Genomic DNA, 21,213 nt, shown 5'->3' with positions numbered 1-21,213 from the left:
CTCCTGCAGAACATCAGAGTATTTTAGAGCTTATAGCTCACAAAGCACTGAAATTCATTTTTTCAGGTCTGAAAGCAAACATAAAAATCATAACTACCTTCAAGTTTCTTTTGAAAGGAGGCAAAAATTAGTCTTCAATAAGCATATATACACAAAGATTCTTTCAGGCAGCTCAGTTTTAGACAAAAACTTAAGCAAGAACTCACTGCTTGGTATTATTTTAAAATAGAAATCAGATTTGCTTCACATATTCCTCCATTATTTACTTCCCTGTGCCTTAATTGGGATCCCAATAAGATGAAAAAAGCTGCCCTATTTCATTGGAGGACTCACTAGAACACCTTAATTCATATACTTCCAGTATTCAGCACAGAAAAAAAAACAAACCAGTATGTACCGAACAGAATTAACTTCTTTGAATGAAATTAACCTCATCTGTGGAAGCTGAAACAGAAACCCCCTTAAAGCCTGACTTAAACTGTGTGTTCACTGGCTGTGAGAGCAGCTGATGCTGCACCAGAAAAGTGCAGAAAGAAAGCAAGAAAGCACACTTCACATACCCACAGTCCCACCAAACAACAGAGGGAACCTGAAACTGGTTAAGTTCATTAAACTTTGAGGCATTAACTCAAGATTCAACACTCCTACCAAAATCAACATAGCAAAAGCAAAGTCTGGGGTTTTTTTCTATTTATTTTCCATCTCAAAAACCATACATTTAAAATTCACGAAACAAAACATGCATAGACTGAAAAAGATTGCTTTTATGCCACCTCCTCCAAAACACTCTTCAGATCTTTTTTCTACAAGCCCATGTATTTTGGACACTTAGCTTTCCTATATGTATTCGATATGCTGTTCATCAGACACAGAATTCAAATCCTTTAAAAGTTAAAAGGAGACAGCAACTCTAGTAAAAGACAAAACAGCTCGATGAACAATCTGCCTCTCTCAGAGTGTCTACTAAATAATTAACTTGTAACTGTCTATCTCAAGTAGACCTATATAATGCTCCATTTACAGAACTCATGCAGCTTTTTCAGCCTCACACATCCTCTGAGCCACTACACTATCAGGTTTTCTCCTCTGGTTTCTCAAAACAATATCCCTTTAAAACTGTTTTAAGCATACTGTTAAAAGCATATTTTTATACCGACACTCTTCAGTGCTGGAATATGCATTTCAGCGAAGTTAGCTTTTTCCCAGCCATCCATAAATTATTTTGGAACAACTCGGCGACATCTGTAAATATTTAATTTAGTTTCACAAACCCAAAGAAACCTCTTCAAAAGCACTGAGAGAGAGGAATGCGCTTACATTAATTTTTGGTGTGGAAGAGTGAAAAATTAGTCCTTACTGCCCCAGGACAGAGAAGTCGGCAGAAATGAGTTTGTAAAGGAAGAACCTTTGGACTGTTTGGATCTCCTCCCTCCCTGCACACACCGCGGATGGCCACGAGAGGCTGCTGCAGGACCCCGGCAGGGATTTCCCTCCTTCGTCCCAGAGGAGGAGGCACAGCACCGGACACAGCTTTTAACAACTGCACTCTGAACATGCTCCAACTCTCCAGAAAGGAAAGGGAAAAGCAGGTTTCTTTACGGGTTCTCAATTCCACCGCAACAGCAAAATGTTTTTGTCCCTATTTTTATTGTGATCCCGCTGGAATTTTAAAGCATTTCCAACACACCACCATTTTATTTTATGCTACAGCCAGCTCGTGCTCTGCTGCTTGTGCTCTTTTTGTGTATCAACAACATAAAACGATATGGTAGTAATAAAATGCAAAGTTTATTATATGACAGAACACTACAATAATTATAAAAATTACGCAAATCCAAAACTGGAAAGCCGTCTTTTACAGCACAGTACCATGTGAAGGGAAGAGTCTGGAGTGAGTGCTTTTACATCTCCACGTCACTGCTAAACATTCACATTATTCTATTGCCAAGAGTTCAGCCCCAGTGTGCAAGACCTAGTGAATCAGTTTTACACAGAGCTTCCTTTAGTGGGAAGGGAACTACATTTTAAAGAAATGAAACAGAAACCAACGCTGGCCCTGTTTTGCACCATTTCCAGTGAGCTGAACTTCCTTCAGTACCAAACACTACCTGCTGCTGCACTCCAGCATCGGGTTTGTGCCAGATAACACACAAAGCAACCACTCTGCATCATCTTTTAAAAAGTGATAACTTCGCACTTCCAGATGTCCCGTTTCACAGAATCACAGAGTCGTTAAGGTTGGTCTCTTCTAATTTTGTCTCTGCATCACCTCACAACATCCCTGTAGTCCTCCTGAGTTTCCTGACCTTAACAAAAGCCGTAAGCTTACTATCCACCTGTGCTCGTGCCCTCCCTAATCCCAGGCACGCCCGACGCTGGGAGATAGCTCACACCCCCTGGGAATGCAGAGTTACAGAAGCACTGAGGCTGGAAAAGGCCTCTGGGATGTTGACATCGAGTCCAACCCATGACCGAACACCACCATGCCACCTAGCCCACGGCACTGAGTGCCATATCCACTCTTCCTTAAACACCTCCAGGGACAGTGACTCCACCGCCTCCTTTGGCAGTCCAGTGTCCATCTGTTCGGGGGCCCTCGTAGGGCGCTGCTTTCCCCGGCAAGCCCCACCCTGGCCAGCCAGCGCACCCCGGCGAGGGTCTGAGCGCCCAGCGCGGACTCTGAAGCCAAGCCGAGCCCCGCATCCCCCCGTCCCAGGAGCGCCCTGGGGACACACGGGCTGGGCGGCCGCCGCGGAGGCTGCGGAGGGGACGAAGCTTAGCGAGAGCGGGGAGAGCCCGTGCCCACCCCGTGCCCAGCACCCCCTGCCCGAGCTCCGCCGCCCCCATCCCCGCGGGAAGCGCCCGCCGCGCACGCGCCACACTCACTTCTCTTCCCCGCCGCGCGCCACGGCCGCTTCCGCTTCCGCCCTTCCCCGCGCGCCGCCGCGCCCCGGCACCACCTGTGCGTCACGCCGCCCCGCCCCGCGGCCCGAGGCGGGAGTGTCCCGCGGCCCGAGGCGGGAGTGTCCCGCGGCCCGAGGCGGGAGTGTCCCGCGGCCCGAGGCGGGAGTGTCCCGCGGCCGCGCCCCTGCCCGGCCCGACCCCCCGTGACTGCCGCGCCCTCGGGACCCGCCCCCAGCGGAGGGGGCGGGGCCAGGCGCCGGGGCGCCGCTCGCTGTTGGCCGCGGGAGCTCTCGCGAGAGCGGGGATCCGGAAGCGGCGGCAGGGCGGTGGGAGGCCGCCGAGGAGGCGGCGGCGGGGAGTCGCTGGGGCCGCCGGTGGCGGCAGCGCCCGCGGCAACAGCAGCATCGTCAACATCACCATCAGCATCATCGACACCATCGTAGGGGCCTGGCAGCGGCTCCGGCCCCGGCCCCGGTCCCGCCAGGAGGGGCGTCTGCGGCGGCGTCTCCGCGCAGGCTTTGCCGCGGTAGCGCCCCGGCAGCGGTCGCACCGCGCCGGGCTGTAAGATGGCGGCGGCGGCGGCGGGCGGGGGCGGCAGTGTGAACCCCTTCCTCAGCGACTCGGAGGAGGACGAGCCCGAGGAGGCCCGTGCCGGCGGCGGCAGCAGCAGCAGCACCGAGCCGGGCGGGCCGGCGTACCCGCAGCAGCAGCCGGAGCCGGCGGCGGGGAGCCCCGAGGAGCTGCCGGGTCTGCGAGCGGCGGCGTCGGGCGATGCTGCCGCGGGGGCAGGGGAGCTGCCGCGGGTGCCGATGGACGCGATAGCGGCGCAGCTGCTGCGAGACCAGTTCCTGCTGACGGCTCTGGAGCTGCACACGGAGCTGCTGGAGAGCGGCCGGGAGCTGCCCCGGCTCCGCGATTTCTTCTCCAACCCGGGCAACTTCGAGCGGCAGAGCGGCACGCCGCCCGCCGGCGGGGCCCTGGGCAGCCTGGGCGGCAGCAGCGGGCTCGGGGGAGCCGGCGGCAGGGAGCCCGGGGCCGGGCAGCTCAGTAAGTGATCCTGGCTCGGGCCGGGAGGGGTACGGGAAGCGAGGGCAGCTGCCGGTGGGAGCGCGGGCCTGGGCGGGGATGGCACTCGGTGTCGCTGGGCCGCCGGGAAAGGCGTTTGGCATCGCTCCTTGTTGCAGTCATTCCTTGCTCTCTCTAACCTGCGGGACTGGCTGAGGCGGCAGGAGTGGGGCAGCCGGAGGCTGAGGAGGTGGGATGCCAGAACCGGTGTTACCCTGGTCCCACAGATGTAGTTTGATCGAGCTTCGGTATCCCTGTGAGCGTCACGAGTGTTTGCCAAGTGTGGAAGAAATATGAGGAATGGTAATTCAGCCTCGATTTTCAGCAGTGTCTTTAGTGCTCCCTGCCAAGAGATAAGTCATACGCTGCTAGGAGAAAGAGCGGGGTGTTACATTTAAAAATGTAACTCACAAAACCGTGAGTGCTACATTTAAAATCTAAAAACTGTCAGAAGTGGGGTGTAAGGAGCGAGCGTGTTATTTCTGCTGGTGCATCTAAACATAGGTCTGAGTTTCACAGGTCTTGCACAACTAATACAATGCTTCCTATAATTAATGCTGCCGTGTTTACCAAGTGTCTGTAATCTTTGGCTAGCCATTTTGGGATTTGGAGATGGGGAACAGTAAATATACAAAGTTGCTATAACTTCAGGGAGAAAAAGCAGAGCAGATATAGGGACAATTGTCACATAGCAGGCTGTAAAAGCTTTTGAGTTTTAATGCTTTAATGTAGTGCACATGGCTTAGAAAAAAATTGCTTGTGTGTCTTGTCAGTGTTGCTGTCAAGAAATGTAGGGTTCTAAAAAAGAGGTAGCCTGTGGAAGTGGCTTTGGGAGAGAAGCTGCCCAGCCATCTGACTTTTGAGGGCTTAATGAACTCGTGGGAAGGTATTGAAATGGAAGGAATTGTGGATAGCAGACAGGTGAAAGACTTAATTGTATGTGTACCAAGATACCTAAAGGCATTTTGTAAATAGTCCTGTGTTTTCGTTTCCTTTAAGAGTTTCTGATGTTGCAAAGACATGAACTTAAAATTTGGAAATAACTACTAGTACCTGGATGGCTGGGATATTAGAGACATCTAAACTTTCAACTTTTAGTGCATTTCAAGATCTTTTAAAAATGTATTTTTTATTTTTTTTAATTCCTGCTGTATTCTGCTTGTCTTGTTTGTGAATAATTGGAATTTCATACTTTGTCCAACTCACTGCTTCAGCATGGTCTTCTTCATTATATGATTAGTGAATGTTGGAAAAACTTGTGCTTCAAGGCTTTGAACTGATATAAATTTCTGTTTCATCCCCAAGCTGATTCCTTGGGGATTCCAGTCAATTAATCTGATTGATTAAATATTCTGTTTTTCTTTGTTAACATAATGTGCTGTTTCCAGTTATTGATACTGAGCATACTCCAGAGTTAGAAAAACAGCAGCCTATGTAGCTGTGTTGTTATGCACACCAAAAAAGTGATGTCTTGCAGTCTTAGACCAATGTACGCTTATGTAAGAGCATCTTAATTATTATTTTGCTGACCTCCTAATTGACAAATGCCTGTGATGTGTCCCTATTAAAAAAAGGAGGAAGGAGGGAGGAGGCAGGAGGAGTGGGGAGAGAGAGTAGTGGGGACTAACACTTGGTTTGGACAAGTTTAATAATACTGAAGTGCTAAAATAAATATCGTGCTAGACCTTACACCAAAGGTGCGTCTTGAAATCTGATATCTACAACAGGTTAGAGTGTGCATTTCAAAGGATTTTTTTTGTCTCAACAGTGATTCAAAAGGCACTTCACATTTAGTGACATTGAAAGGTGACAGATGCAGAACAACGAAAAAAATATTTTTATATAGCTCAAGTAGCTTTTTTAACTTAGTACCATCAGACTTTCTCGCAGTCTGTGGTCTAGCATAAAGCTAGCAATTGTGACAGTGCCGTTCAGACTGAGTGACTGAACAAGAGCTGATAGTCTCATGCTTCTGTAGTTATGTCATTTTCCAAATACTAAAAGGTAGATTGCAGAAGACTCATGGGCTGAAAATCATGCTCTTTGGAAGAACTCCCTCACTTTTTTTTCTTAAGCGTCTGGTATTACTTGATTTAGGTAGATGACTGAGCTACAGTTCAGATCCAAGAATAAGTCTGAACAGTTCCCTAAGTTAGTCAAAATGTCCACTTCTGTTGAGAGACCCAGTCTGTTGTACTTGCATTTGTGGATCTTCACAGGGAGACTTGCAGAGAATGTATGAGAGATTTGTGCATGTACCTTCTCTTGCTTCAACAAGCCCAAAGATATTTGAGAATAAACCAGTAGTTTTCTTAATAGAAATTATTGACGTAGAAAGTAGTGCGGGTTGGCATGATTGCCATTTCAAGGTCATGTGAATTTTATGCTTCAGTGAAAAAAAATCATGTCATTAAAAAAATTATTTCTATTGATTTCTAAAGTCAGAATTTCTTCTGTGCTAGCTTTGTACCTGCTCCTCCCAGCCCCCAAGTTAGATTAATTTCTCTGGCTTTATTCTGATATTTTTCGTAATTTGAGTGGATGCAGAAAAAGTATGACTGGCAACTCTTATTGAATGTAAAGTATGTTTGGAATGCTGCCTGAGGATTTCCACTGAGCAATGAGAAGCTTTTGTACTTTACATGCTGTACAGAATGGGAGAATTTCAGTACAAGTGTTCATTGCCTAAAAGGACTCTGAAAAGTGCCAATCTAAACTACGAGTGTGTGCTGGAATTTATTTTGGTATGGCTTTTTTTCTTCTCTTCATCTACAAAGACTGTTATAAAGAGATTTTACTGAAGTGTCATCGGATTTAAACAACCACCATCATGTGGTCAGCGAGTGACTTAGAAGCTGTTTTGTCTTTGGACCATGCTTCAGAGCACTTGGTTGCAACAGCAAATGACAGTCAGATGACTGGGATTTCTTACTTCTTTGCAAAAACACCCTTCCTTTTTCCAGCAGCAGCAACATCACATCTACAAACTGAGACTAAGATGTATTGTAGTGAAAGATGTGGAAATGTATCTTGTGTCTAGTAACTGTGCTTTTCTAGTTTGAAGCAAATTCACGCTGTGAAGGAGGTAATGCTATTCATTTAGATGCACAGCAACTGTGTACAGTCATCCTTCATGTCCTGTATGTCAGCTAGATGTTCCCAAACTTCTGAGAGCTTCTGCCATTGGTTTCAATAGCAGTAGCTCCATGTCTGCTAAATCATTTTGATATGCTTTCCTAATGCTACTCATCTGAGTGGTATGGTTTGGAAGTCCCAGCTTCTTACTATATTCCAGATCTTTTACAAGGCCTTAGTTACCACTTACACATAAATACAAATTTTTGTTCCTATCATTTTTGCATAAAAAAGAACAGTACAAATTGAGGCACTCACAATTTAGAAATGAAACTGTGGCTCAAAAATGTCTCATCTCTGTTCCTGGACCTCAAATGTGTTTATTATACACATGACCATAATTCAAGCTATTGCATAGTGGGTGAAGAAAACTTTTTTTTTAATGTGATTCATATGGTGCCCTTTGGTTGCTATGTTTGATGAATGCCCTTTCCTGAAGGAGTGCAGCTTCTGGTAGAACACTGTAGAACTAGTGTTAGTCTTAAAATTTGCAATTTATTTTTTTCTTTATGGCTGCAAAAGCTCAACATTCCCAAAATTTGATGCAGCTTTAATGAAAATCAAAAAGAAGGTGTTTGAGTATTTATGTTATATTTGTGGTTTTCAAGAGATGACTTTTTTCTAGCTATTGCCATAATAAAATTGTTTATAACTTTCTTGGGATTTGATTCCTGTTATATTAAACTAATCCATGAGCTCAAAAATATAAAGTATTGTCGCTGTTGAGCCACTAGCAGAGAGAAGAATCCAGTTCTCAGTGGCAAGAATGAAAAGGCCTTTATTGTTTTGATTTCATCATATATATAGAGTTTTCAAAAGTCACCCAGATTGGTCAGTCAAAAACCTCCCCCTAGGCCTGATTGGCCAGGTCTGCATCGTCCAAGTCTTGGGACACTGTTTTTAATAACATCCAAACCTTATCTTTATTTATAAAACACAAAAGGATTTCTCATGGGAAAGACCTGTGCTAGCCACAAAGTATTGGTGCATCTTGATAGTAAGCTCCTGGGTTTTGGGTTTTTTGGTTTGTTTGTGGGTTTTTTTGTTGTTTTGTTTGGGGTGGGGGTTTTTTGTGTGTTTTTTGGGCTTTCTTTTGGTTTTTGGGGTTTTTTTGTGTGTGTTTTGTTTGGGGGGGGAGTTAGTTGTTGTTGGGGTTTTTTTGTAATTTTGTGCGGGGCTTTGCCCTGATCAGTATTTAAACAGATTTTTGTTCTGAAGGAAAATATTAACAGAATGGGGCTACCTTAGAATGTTTCATTATGTCGTAGCTTAAATAGCAGTCTAAGTAAGATAGGAAATTGGGAAGATGGCAAATAATAATTTTTGTTCTAATGACTACTTGTTAGGTGTTTTGGTGTTGTCAGCCCAAGTCTTTGGCTTATTGCTTTATGAAAGCAAGTAAAAATATCTCGTTATGTTGGCTGTCTCTGCAGATACTGGGAGGTAGACTGGCAGCTTCTGGTTAAGACAGTGGTTTTACTACCTGATTTAGGAAAGGTGCTCTCCTGAGAAAGGACAGGATGGAAATGTGCGGATAAATAGCTAACCAAAGTTGTTGGTGTCAACAGATGGGAAAGGCTGATTGCTGTCACTTTTAATGAAGCACAGAAAACATTTGAAAGAGTAGAGGTTTGTATGTAATGCTGAACGAAAGGGAAGCAGAGTTCCCTTCAAACCTGCCAGAAAACAGTGATGCCTGAATGAAACCTGAGAGGCTTCATAGTGCTCTGATATTGGCTTTAGGGATATAAAAGCCAGGTGAACTTTCTCCAGTTGTGACTGCTTTAAACCCACTCCATTTTACTGACACTGCTATTTCTGGCAGGTTTTCAGTGACATGCACTTCATAGCTTATAAGCTACTTAGGTTAAGGCTTTTGTGACTGTTGGACTTGCCAAAGGACTAAAACCAGGTATACTGGAAACTTTCCCTGATGGAGGAGTCTAAGTTTTGGCTCATATATGTGTTGGGGTGATTTGGGATGTAATGGTAGATTGCTCAGGAGACAGGTTAGTCCCCGTGAGTATGTAACTACACAAAGAAGTAACAAGGTAAGATAGCATGATCAGCATGACCTTTGTGGACAAAGGAGGACAGAGTAGAAGCCACTACTACTAGGCAGGTACATACCAAGTTATCCACTGACTAGTGAGTGACTATGATAACTATATTGTATTTTTCCCTGTAGTAACTTGGTGTGTGTTCTGGTTCTTTTAGGATCCTCTCAGCTGCGATATGGGAATTTAATTGTTTATGTCCTCACTTTTGTTCTGTTCTTGTGCCAGAGTTCCTGTTACTTTTTGTTGTTGGGGAAGACAGAAGTGAACCTCTCTGTATAGTAAGTGTAGCTAGTTCAGTTTTGCTTGAGTTTAACCATCCTGTGGCTTCAGCAAAACAAGCCAGATTTGTGCTGAAGCAGCACACCATCCTTCTGAGGGTTTTGCTATAAGGGAAAGAAGAGTGGGTTTTGGGTTGTGATTTTTTTGGGGTTTTTTCTTTTTGTTTTTTGATAGGTGGAAAGAAGGGAATTAGGATGATGATCTAGAGCTTTGCATTTCAGAACCAACCATTGAGAACTTCTCTTGAGTTCTCCCATATGTAATTTCAATTCCATAGATCAGATTTCCTGTAGCTGTTTTTTCTCTCTGAGAATTGCCTTTTTCTTGACGGAAGATGTGAATCATAAACTCTGTTCATCTGAGAGAATGCTTGTTGAAAATTTTACATGAGTTTCGTTACCTGGTAAAAAAGGTTTGTCTAGTATTTGTAAGCAAGTTATTGTCAAGTAGGTCTTGATCTCAGCTACGTTGGAAGCTGATCTGTGTGCAGCTCATCTCTGCTAGTTGAAAACTTGTAAATACTAGATTTCTGTGTTCTATAAACACAGAATTAATAAAAACATGGAAAAAATAATTTACAGGAAGTTCTCACACTTTGCAACTGAATTAAGATTTTTTACAAAATCTGAGTTAGATAATTTATATCTATGGAGCTCTTTAAAATATAGCATCAGAAGTCTATTTTTAATGTAAAGGTAAGTCGTGAAACCTTATACTGTTGGGTTCAAAATTACAACTCATTGTCTTCAATTTATCACTAGTATTTGGTTTTCTAGTGTATTATAAAGTTGCAGGTTTGAGAAACTGAGTCTCTCTAGCATAAGGCTAAAACATGGAGTAATTCAGTAAAGGTTGTAGGCCTTATATATTTATTTATTATATGCATGCCTGGGATATGGCATTAAGTATATTGAGTGTGTTGGACAAATAGTTAAAAAAACTGGTTGTTTTGTTGGGTTTTATTGTGGGGGTTTTTTTTAAGACAGTCAGAGTTGAAAAAGCTTTGGAGAAATAGTAAACTCTTTCTTCCAGTGCACTGTAGGGGAGAGGCAATTTTCTTCCTCTCTTCCTGCAACATAATGCTGCATGATGGTGATGCAACTGATTACTTTGTTGTTGAATTGAAGGAAATACTGTTATGTAAAAAGTCACAGAAAAATAATTTAGTATTTATATAACAAGTACTTTTTCATCTTGTTTGATGTTAGATGAGAGAGAAAGCTATGAGCTGCTTTGTCATTTGAAAAAAACTGTTGGAAAAAGAGAAATTATGGCAAAAATAATGTCATAATCACAACATGGCTGGGGTGGGAAGGAGCCTCTGGTGATCATCTGGTCCAACCCCCTGCTCAAGCAGAACCACAGTGCCCTGGAGCTTGTTTCCCAGGATCAGGTCCAGATGGCTTTTTAAGTATCTCCAGAGATGGATACTCCATCCTCTGGGTAATTTGTGCCATTGCTTCGGTACCCTTATAGTAGAAGTGTTTCCTGGTGTTCCAGGGTAACATCCTGTGTTTCAGTTTGTGCCCACTCTCTGTGGTCTGTCATAGGTCACCACTGAGAAGAGCCTGTCTCTGTCCTCTTTGTGCCCTCCCTTCAGTTGTTTATACACATCATGAGACTGCCCCTGAGCCTTCTCATCTCCAGCCCCATCTCTCTCAACTTTTTCTCATAGGAGAGATGCTTGTTCTCCAGTTTCTAGTTTCCTTTATTTCTTTCGTTCTCTAGACACATGGACACAAGTTAAAATTTAACTGAAAAATTTATTATTGTCCTAAGATAAATGTAGAAAGTGGGCAAAGGAGAACTTCCTGAAATTTAAATATGAAGAAAACTGAGGGAATACAATGCTTGAGAATGAAGATAGATGTATAAACTTAAGTAGTCCTTCAGCAAGGGCAACCGTTTAAGGACTAAATTGATACAATTTTGCTTGATGTTAGAGTATAACAGAATGCTGGGTTACTGCGACAAATGGAAAAATCCTTGTGGTGCAAGCTAAGGGATACATTTTGGACAATGCAGTGCTGCAGCATCAAGCATATGGAGTTAATTTGATGCTGTTGATGCTTTCTGATTTTTGCTGAAGCCAGCTGGGGTCATGTGCTGGAAGAAGTACCTCCATGCCATGGTTCTTCCTTTGCTGTTCTGTTCTGGGAAGCTCTGCTTTCTCAAGCATACTGCAGCTTGAGCTACTCCCTGCACATGTGTAGGGGGTCAGGCTGGGTTTGATGCTTTCCCCAAGGTCACACCCCTCTGGACCTCAGTGGTCACTGCAACAACATTCAAATGGCTTTGTGCAGGGCTGACTTAATGCTTTCAGATTCAACTAAATTGGATGCAGCCTGAGAGTGTCTGTCCATTAAGCGCCCCTCCAAAAGCAGCCTGGGTTTGGTATAGGTCTCTAAGAGATCAGCCCAGGTGCATCTGTATCTTAACCCAGTTCTGTGAGCATGTTACTTCTGTGCTAGGGTGAAAGAGCTTATCTATTTTCTACTTATAATTTCATCTTTCCAATGAGCTTCTGCAGTGTGCCTGTCATGGGAGTGAGAGTAATACCTTTTTATTGCAGTGTATCTGCAAAATATTTGTTTTACCAATCTGGTGTTTGGGGTTTTTGTGTGGTGGGTTTTTTGTTGTCGTTGTTGGTTGGTTGGATTTTGTTGGTTTGTTTGGGTTTTTTTTTATGTTCTTGGCCAGCAACCACAGGCTAGTTTTCTCTAACCAGCTTTAGGAATTTACCCTCATACGCTTCCTATGAATTTTTATAAGTTGTTAGTAATATGATGTAGGTAAGTATTGATCATCTCTTTTCAGTCTGGTTTGGATTGCCCATCATGGACTAGAATGTCTGCTCTAGGTAATTGGTAAGTAGATTGCTGTGACAGCTTCAAAGTTAATTTTATTCTAGTAGCTTCACTTAACTAAGTTTCCTTTTCATTTGATGAGGGTCTGAAGTCTTCTTTTCAGAACATACCAACTTTGAAAATTCTGCAGGTCTCATTGAATAAGAACATCTGGGAGAGGGGAAAAGAGGCGCTTGAGTTGCAAGGCAAGGTTGGTAGGTTAGGTGCTTACAGTTTAGTGCCTGATGCAATTAATTTAAGGCTTTTTGTTCCATTCCAGAGTTACCATAGCGATGTGGAATGTGTTGATCTGGTAAAATTTACTCTACAAGTTCAAGTTGGTTTAAAAATTTGTTACATAAGTCTGTTTCTACTGTAAAGGTTGTATGCTAGATCAAATGTTGGCTGCAATGGATCATGTTTGCTTTGCTGAAAGATCCAGAATCAGTAAGCTTGGAACAAGTTAAAATGCAGCAGAAATTTTAAATGCAGCACACATTTAAAACTCTTCAAAAGTGATGCTGCTCCAGAGATATCTTGTGGAATTGAGTAAGGTCTAAATAAATTTGCATTATCATTTATGGGGAATTAAATAGTTTAATTCATTTATTCATATGGATTGCACAACATATCTATTTCAGTTGCTATATAATGTATTTACAAATACAGTCTGTGAATTGATGGACACTTGTTAAAGAGTTTATGATGTCTGATTTATTTAATGTAGAAAGGACTTCATTAAAACTCTTCGGGTTTTCACATAATCACACATGCTTTCCCTCACAATGTAGTTTATTCACATATGCATATGTGTGGTTCAGTACTAACATGGGGCTTAAGCATATACAAATAAATACAAGAAGGAATTTATTCTTTTTACCAAATAGCCTCTGTCCCCTGTTTCCTTGATTTCTGCTATTTTGTGCCCGTGATATTGTGCAGAATCGCTGACAATACAAGTTATTTAAGGATGTGCTTTTTCAGACCAGTATCTGTAGAAAAGAGCAGGCCATGTGCTGCATGATCCTACTGGCTAGTTAACTCTAGGTCTTCCATGTTTAAGGTAGATAAAATACCTCATTTGCAGTCTTTATTGCTGCAAACAGAAACAGACTAAAATGTGTATTTATACATCTACATTTCCTTAGGTCTGAATTTCAACAGTTCTTTCATTGTACCTGTAGTACAAAGAAGAAAGGAAAAAAGTGTCAGACCTGAGTAATTTTCCTAGAAACATCTTAATTGGGATCTGTTATCAGAGTACTTGCTAGTTTGCTTGTATCTTTGCATTTAAAAATTAGGTTGAGTGTCCTAAAAGTAAAGCTAAGCTATACCCTATAAAATATGGGTACTGTTGTCCTTTGCGGATATTTATGAAGTCTTTTTCACACCTTTGATTTGCAGACACCCTAAAGTTTCAGTTTTGATCTATTCATGACATAATTTTCTTTTAGATGGAGAATTTTCCATCAGAGGTTCCTCCATGCAAGAAAGGGTTTATGTGTAGATTGGGAGGACGGACAGCTTAACTCATAGGAATAGCCCAGCTCATCAGTAAAAACTTGTGTATGTTTTCTAAAGTTACATGGAACTTTATACAGTTATTTTAAAGCTTGTCTTAGTAATAATCCATAGCTTGTTGGTTGAAAAGCGTTGCACTGGGAGGCTTTTATAACTTATCACTTTTCATAGATCTGAAAGAGTATCTCAGAGTAAGTTGGGGGTTTTTTACTTTAATTCTTTCACAGTAATGGCATGCTTTTCTGACATTTATAATCCCCAAAATCTTTCTTTGTGTGATAGTTCATAACTTTTGGAGTCCAGTTTACTGCTGTGTATTGAGGTGTAGCATATTTGTTGGTTGAATTATCCTATTTAGTTTTGCTTTTTAATTCATAATAAAATCAAATCTTAGCAATTCCCTATTTTAATAATTGTGTTCTACAAAACAAATTTTCAGTGCCCATTTTAAGAATGAAGTGCAACTTATTTCTATTGCTTTGGAGAAATGTATTCTGGAGCTGTATTGGTTTTTTTCTTACCTAGAAGTAGCCATCAAGGTGATGATGCTAAGGAATAATTTTTGATAGCCTCAGTCATTCACTTATGTAACTTTCAATGTCTGGTTTTATTCAGGATAAGCTAGAAGGCATTAACCTGAGATGGCTTCTAAGTAGGGTTGTACCTGACACTGAACTGAGAGTCCTTGTTTAATGTTTGTCCCTAGTGAAATCCTATGTAATGAAAATTTAACTTAGTGAAAAGAGTGTATTATTATCAAATGAAATTATTACTGGTGGATCAAGTTGCTTTCAGGATTCTTATAACACTAATGTGAAAACATCTTAACTTCCCCTAAAGTTAAAAAGAAGAAGAAGAAGAAGGAGACTAAATGAAATATAAATTCCATGCTTCTGGAAGCAGAGTTCTGCTTGGATGAATATTCAGAGTTCTTGATATAAATCTCTGTAGTATCCAATAGCACAAACAATGTTCTTTCCAAGCCTGTGGTATGTTGCATGTTCCTGTTTGATAATGCAATGGTAAATGACAGATAGAATTGTGTTAAGCAATCAGGTATAGTGTCTTCAAAGAGTGGTTTTTGTGTTTTGTTTTGGGAGTTTTTCTCATTTCAAAGTCATGTTTATTTTTTCTTCTCTGAATAGTGGTGTGTGAAAGTGGATGTTGGAGTCCAGCTGATGGCCCTGAAACAGCATGATAGTAAAGGTCTGAATAATAACTTATGCCTATCTGAAGAAAAAAAAAAAGCTGTACCTGCCTGTGATATGTGTGAGCTATCTGCCTACAGCTATTTCGTCCTCTGTATAACCATATAATTCATGTAAAGCCTGGCTTAAACTGGGAAATATATTGTCCTAGTGTGTGCAATATCCAGTGGGAAACTGCTCTGATATTGACTGGGGAGGTTTCACTTTTAGTTCTGTATGTATGCTAATCAAAACCTGACTTCCAGTAGACAGTTACTCTTCTGATAATTTTAAAACGTGGTTAGCCAGCTATTTCACTTAGTTTAAAATATGGCAATAGTCTGGTTTCAGGGTTACAGATCTTTTCAGTACAAGTGAACATTTAGTTAGAGATGCAAAGTGAATCTGCCTTGTGCAAGCATAGTATCATTTCTTCTCTTTGAGTTTCAAGGAAAAATGTGAAGTTGTTGGTCTTCGTATGTTCCATTTGGTTAATCGTTAGTACATGATGATATGATCTCCTGTGATGTTAGGGGAAATATGACAACTGGGCTACTTTATCAGCTAGCACTTTTGAAAATCAATTTGGATGTTTGCAAAGTCGATTCAAATAGATTCTCAAACTATTTTAATTTAAGAAATATTTTTTCTTAAGCCTTCCTACCAATAAGTAATATTGCTTAATTTATCTGTGTTTTTAGCTGATTTACCGTGTCATGACCATGTCAAGCTTATTTAATGCAATTTATAGAACACTGCAACTTATTTCTGCTTAATTCATGTTCTGTGAAAATATGGCTAGTATGAAAATATGGCTAATATGATCCTTCTTGGTGTCCTTTAAGCAGACTGGTAAAAATAATCTCTTTTTACCATCAGAGTGAATGAAACGTAACCTTTCTCATATTATGTGTGTCAGTGGAAAGGAATGTATCACTTTGAGATTTCCTTACATTTTCCTGCTTTGGTAGTTACGCTCAACTTTCAGGGAGAGCAGAATATATGCCTTGGAAACAGAAGTTGTCAGCAGAAAGCTGCATGTCATACTGGTGGCAGTTCTAGGAATAAGAAAAGAATTAAAGTTCCTTTCTTCTGGAATGAAGCAATGTTTTAAAAGATTGTATAAGTTAATAAGTGAAATGTGGTGTTGAACCCGATTTTTAACTTCACAAATGAAATTAAATGCATTGCATTTTTAAACAAATGAATTAAAAAAACTTCTTAGCTTTGAGTGTCTTTGAATATATGAATCTTGGCATTCTGATTTTGCTCATCCTTTTCCAGTGGTAAAGGTAAGAGACAAGAACTGTGCACAGGCTCTCCTTTATTATCCCAATCTGTCTCCTGGCATTTCACTAGCATGAATAATGAAAAGCCTAAGCCTATTTCACTTCTTCTCTATGCACTCATGGCCCTTTCTTGTTCCATATTGAGGTGATCCATGTTCTGCAATTGTTTATACCTGCTTGTCAAAAACTTTGCTTTTACCGTTTCTGAAACATGAAGCTGACAGCAATTATTTTGCCACTATTCCCTAGGAAAGCTTTTAGCAAAAAGGAATTGCTAATTATAAAGTGTTTGAATTCAAAGAAAGAAATCTAAAACCCATGCACAGGAGACTGTTGGTAAGAGTGCACATACCAAGACAGCAAAAAGGATTCCCACTGCTGTGTCACGTTAGGTTTCTTTCTGGGAAAGAAGCAGATTGCAGCCAAAGTGTACTTCTTTTCAGCAGTTTCTCTGCAAGAGGTTGCTTTGATATTCTTTGCCAAATAACTGAAGACTAAGATTATTCTTTTTTACTAAAAAGATAGTGAATAAGATACGTTTTCCTCTCAAAAATCAATTTTTTTTCTTTTCCTGTTTCAATTCAGAAAGTAGTTCTCTTTTCTGAATACTGTAGCTTAAATACTTCCACTCAGTGTCCTGGAGTGCAACAATTTGTACTTCAGACAAATGATGATGTTTCACATTCCTCGGGTGAGCTGTGTGACTGAGCACAACCCGTCCCTTTGATTCCTTTCCTTCAAACAGCCCTGCCCATTTTCCTAACAAACGGGGCCGCTCTGCTGCCAGCAGGGAGGTACCTTTTACACCCTCTGATCCTTTGTAAAGCAGGTACATCCTTTATGGAAGTGTAAAATACGAGGTTATAAGATGTTCCGTGGTTTTCTGGACAGTTGCTTTAGTTTTAGGAGTTCCACCTCTGCTGATGACTGCCTACAAAGATAGTGATATGGAGTGAGGCCACAGCCACAGCTCCCCACATGACATTTTAGGGCCGTGAGGCGATGGCCTCTTCATTGTTCAGCACCGCCCTGCCTGGCAGTGCCTGTGTACCATGACTGTACTGCTAATGATATGTCTTGGCTTAGGGGGTGTGATAATGGGCGTGATACTTTTGTCATGGCAAGGAGGATCAGCATTACTGGCAGAGGGAAATAATGGTAGCAGGAAACAGGCCGTGAGGCTGATGTTCCTCAGCAGGTCTTGGTTGAATAGATCTGAATGTAGATGTTTGTGTATCTTCACGATGCCGGACTGTATGAAAAGGAAGTCAGATGTTTGCTTTTATTATGAACACTGTAATGATAAAGTGTAGTCTGAATCCTGAATGTACAAGTTTCAACCCTGCAAATTGCTACTGTGCATGTAAATGTGGTGCTTAAGGCAATTTCTGGGTGTTGAAATCGTAAACCCCCTTGATGTTGCTGAGTTCCTATAGGACCATTAAGGTTGTAGAACTGATTGATACTATGAGTTGCTGGATTCACGGCTGCTGGTGTGATCTTAAACAGCTTCCGTTGTGTGCATCCTGACAAAGATTGTGATTTCCCCCTGCTTTTTTCTAGGCAACTGGTTTTTGGTGGTCTGGGTTTTTTTCAAGAATTTTTTGCCTTGAGCAAATAAGTTTGTGTTTTATCTGTGGGTTTGTTTTATCAGTTTTCAGGGGAGAGCCTTGGCCTCTGAAGTGCGCCACTAGTCATATGAAAAAAGTTCGTGTTGCTTATGCCTTTGGATGCTCCAGTAATTGTGGTGTGGTTGATTTAAGTTGAAAATTTGAGCGTTGTTTCTCTGATGTTACTTGGCTTTTGTTCATAAATTCATTAGAAAATTGATCTGTGAACATGGCAAGACTACAGGAGGGAACAGTTTCATTTCTGCATTTGCCATAGTGATGCTGTATGTGAGACTCCGTCACTTCTCTTAATCAGCATCTTTTCATTGAGATCTCCATTTGAATGTTATCTTGAATTTGATTTCAAAAAATGATCTTGCACCTCTCAATGAAATGAGCTGGAGCAATATCTACTCACCAAGCTGTTGGGTGTTTTGAAAAGGCTTTCACACTGGGCATGCAAAATTCCTGTTCACTTTTTAACTTAGTCTCTCCAGATGTGGTTCCCCACTGGTTTATTTTCACAACAGTCCATTTTCCAAAGATGCCATGAAAATAAGAGATTGTACTGTGTTGCTAAGCTATATAGATCAGCCTACAGAGAATTATTAAATCAGATTAATGTCTGAAAAAAATGAAAAAGGCCAGAACCTGCATATGAACAATGAGGTTTAAAACCAATGACTGAATAGAGACTCCCTGAGGAGCAACAGTCTGTTTCATTGTTTGGATGAGAAAGCTTTGTACAAGGAAAAAGCCCTGTGGTTAGATATAAACTGTATACTGTCATATACTTTATGTCCATGGAACAGACAAGTAAGGGTTTTCAGGCACTTTAGTTTTGGTATTCTGTAACTGTGTTAGTGTTGGTAAGTCTAGTGTTCTCTATATCTTTTTAGTGTAAATGCTTTAATCAGTCTTAATTCAGATGTTCTTATTTGAGTGCAGTGCTGGTCCATATGTAGAGAGGATGTCACAAGACCTTACAGGACATCTTAGGCACAAAAGAAACTTATTAATAGAACTCTTTTTTGGTTTTTAGTTTTTCTTTTTTACATAATGCAGAATGGTAGGAGAGGTTAAATACTTAATGATGTTAGTCATGACAGAGTTTGGCTGACAAGTGATGAAATTACTTCTATTTCTACTGACAGATACAAGGTTTTTTGACAGCTCTGTGGAGTTTGTTCTTTGTTAATGTGACAACAGTTCTAATGTAATTAAAATTATTTCTGAAGTGCTACATAGAAATTAATTTCAAAACGAGAGGAAAGATACTAAGGTACTTAATATAATTTCTGTTCAGTTCAGTTTTTCTAGCAATGTGTTCCATTTATTCTGAGTTCTGTTACCAAGTAATTTGCACATTTTTATAATAAAAAGACGAATGTGTGCTTCAACAGACTTACCAAAATTACATTTTGGTTGATGGCTTTTTCTTTCCCATTCCCCTCAAATGAAAAATGTCAAGATCTGATCAAAACCTTATGCTGGTTACTGAATTTCTTGATTGTTTTCTTTTTAAAATTAAGAATTTAATTTTAGATTGTGAATATTATACCTGCAATAGCATGAACTGTGCTTCCTTTGCTTTTGTTAGATACTTCGGTCCTTAGTAAATGTTGATTATGTGGGTATGTACTGAAGTTAAAGGCTAGATCAGGAGATATGTGAAAAAGTTTTTCGTCACATTGACATGCCTTAAAATACTAAAAATGGGAAAAGGAAGTAGAGTATTTGAGGCAGTTACAGGTTTCTGTTAAATGGGAACTGCTTGAAACTTGGCACTCAACAGTTTGGTTTCTTATACATTCTCACCTGTGTGTGCAAGCCAAAGTATCTGGTCCCTGGAAAAGGGGAAGTGCTGCAATACACTACTCCTTGTCTGCTGTGGACAGGCTAGAAATACCATCTTTTAGGGGGGGCAAGAGTCTCTTACAGCCTCTGTTCAGTGAACTTGCTGTATTGCAGCATTTTTGGTTCAGATGTACCGATGCACTCTTTATTTACAAACCTTTAGAAAATGCAGTAAAATATGGGTCTTGCAGAACATGTAGCCTCCAATTTATAGTTTCTGAAATGAGATGATCCTTTGACTGTCTCTGTAAAAGACAGGCAGCTCTTCAGGATTTTTTCTGATGTATTTTTTTTATTTTCTCCCCCTTAAGATCGTGCTGGAAGCATCAGTACTCTTGATTCTTTAGATTTTGCGAGATACTCTGATGATGGCAATAGAGAAACTGATGAAAGAGTAGCAGGTAAGTGTGTTCTATGTTTTAGGAATCATAGAATGTTAATTTTACTGTTTGACTTGTTTCTAGCGTAAGTATATTTAAATGAACATTTCTGAGCATGGGAAGATTTCACTGAGGTGGTTTATCTAGGCACTTGATGATACCATCATGTTTTAGACACTTCTGCTGTAATTACTATAAATATTCAGGCAGGTGTACTTCTGCATGACTCCAGATATCACCAGTGCAGAAACAAACAGTATACTTGAAAATTGTGCCCAGCTTTTGACAGTAGAACTGTATCTTGATACTATTGCCTACTGACTACTACTGTTAAGCTGAAACACACACTAAATTATTTTACATAGTGGTTTGTGACTACTCCATGGGTGAGAGCTTTCTGACATAAAGATCTGTTGCGAGTCTTCTCTTAAATATAGCTATCATGGAGATCAAATAAGTATTTTCAAACCCAAAGCAAATTTGGAATTTACTTAGTTCCATTAATCTGCTTTGCTACAAATCTTAATTGTAGTGCTTTTCTCTCCCATTTGATTCTTTGATTGTATAACACTGGTTTAAAGAGGTGTCTTTCTTTGCTTCTTGTTCTGACCCTGTGGCACTTTTAATTTTAGGAACTATTATATCACCAAAGGCAGAACCTTCTCTTACATTTGAAATTATTTTAGTAATGATTTTTGCATGTGAGCCATGTTTCTCTGTCCAGGGTTTTTTTCCAAGTTCATGTGTTAAGTTATTCACAGCTTCCATAGAGAAACCCATAAAAGCTCTCTAGAAACAGCTACAGAACTCTGTTTACTTCTAGTCAATTAGTAATGCTCAATATCCTGAGCACATGGAAGTTGTCTGTGCTGTGACTTTTGCTCACATGGTTAAGCTTTGTGTCACCTGGAATGATGCAAGCTGCTGTGACTCTGTTCCCCACCCTATTGTCTCTACTCTGAACCACCAAGCAATGAAAAGGCTGATGAAACATAGTTCTGTGAAGGATCTTGATTGTGAAATCTCATTTCTGTGTCAGTCTGAAATGGTGGGAAAATCTCATTTATTTTACCTGGCCAA

General features: G+C 40.8%; 2 protein-coding genes across 6 annotated transcripts in view; one reads left to right on the top strand and one right to left on the bottom strand.

Annotated features, from left to right (window-relative positions):
* The window catches only part of PIGN (phosphatidylinositol glycan anchor biosynthesis class N), a 97,671-nt gene extending 94,722 nt beyond the window's left edge, over window positions 1–2,949 (bottom strand). The window contains exon 1 of the mRNA XM_085052081.1: window positions 2,887–2,949. The gene's annotated coding sequence lies outside the window, so the exon portion shown is untranslated. The remainder of the gene's footprint in view (window positions 1–2,886) is intronic.
* Window positions 2,950–3,198: 249 nt separating this feature from the next.
* The window catches only part of RELCH (RAB11 binding and LisH domain, coiled-coil and HEAT repeat containing), a 76,864-nt gene continuing 58,849 nt past the window's right edge, over window positions 3,199–21,213 (top strand). For 2 of the 5 annotated variants that reach the window (XM_085052079.1, XM_085052080.1), the window contains exons 1-2: window positions 3,199–3,951; window positions 20,065–20,154. In XM_085052079.1, coding sequence (XP_084908205.1) covers window positions 3,471–3,951; window positions 20,065–20,154 — 571 coding nt within the window. In that variant the 5' untranslated portion in view covers window positions 3,199–3,470. The remainder of the gene's footprint in view (window positions 3,952–20,064; window positions 20,155–21,213) is intronic. The other 3 variants (XM_085052077.1, XM_085052076.1, XM_085052078.1) reach the window with 2 other exon arrangements.

Source organism: Lichenostomus cassidix, chromosome 2, assembly GCF_008360975.1.
Source record: "Lichenostomus cassidix isolate B80296 chromosome 2, HeHo_3.0, whole genome shotgun sequence".
In the NCBI taxonomy this organism is placed as follows: Eukaryota; Metazoa; Chordata; class Aves; order Passeriformes; family Meliphagidae; genus Lichenostomus; species Lichenostomus cassidix.
The sequence above is the reverse complement of the archived record's forward strand: the minus strand, read 5'-3'. Positions and strand labels throughout refer to the sequence as shown.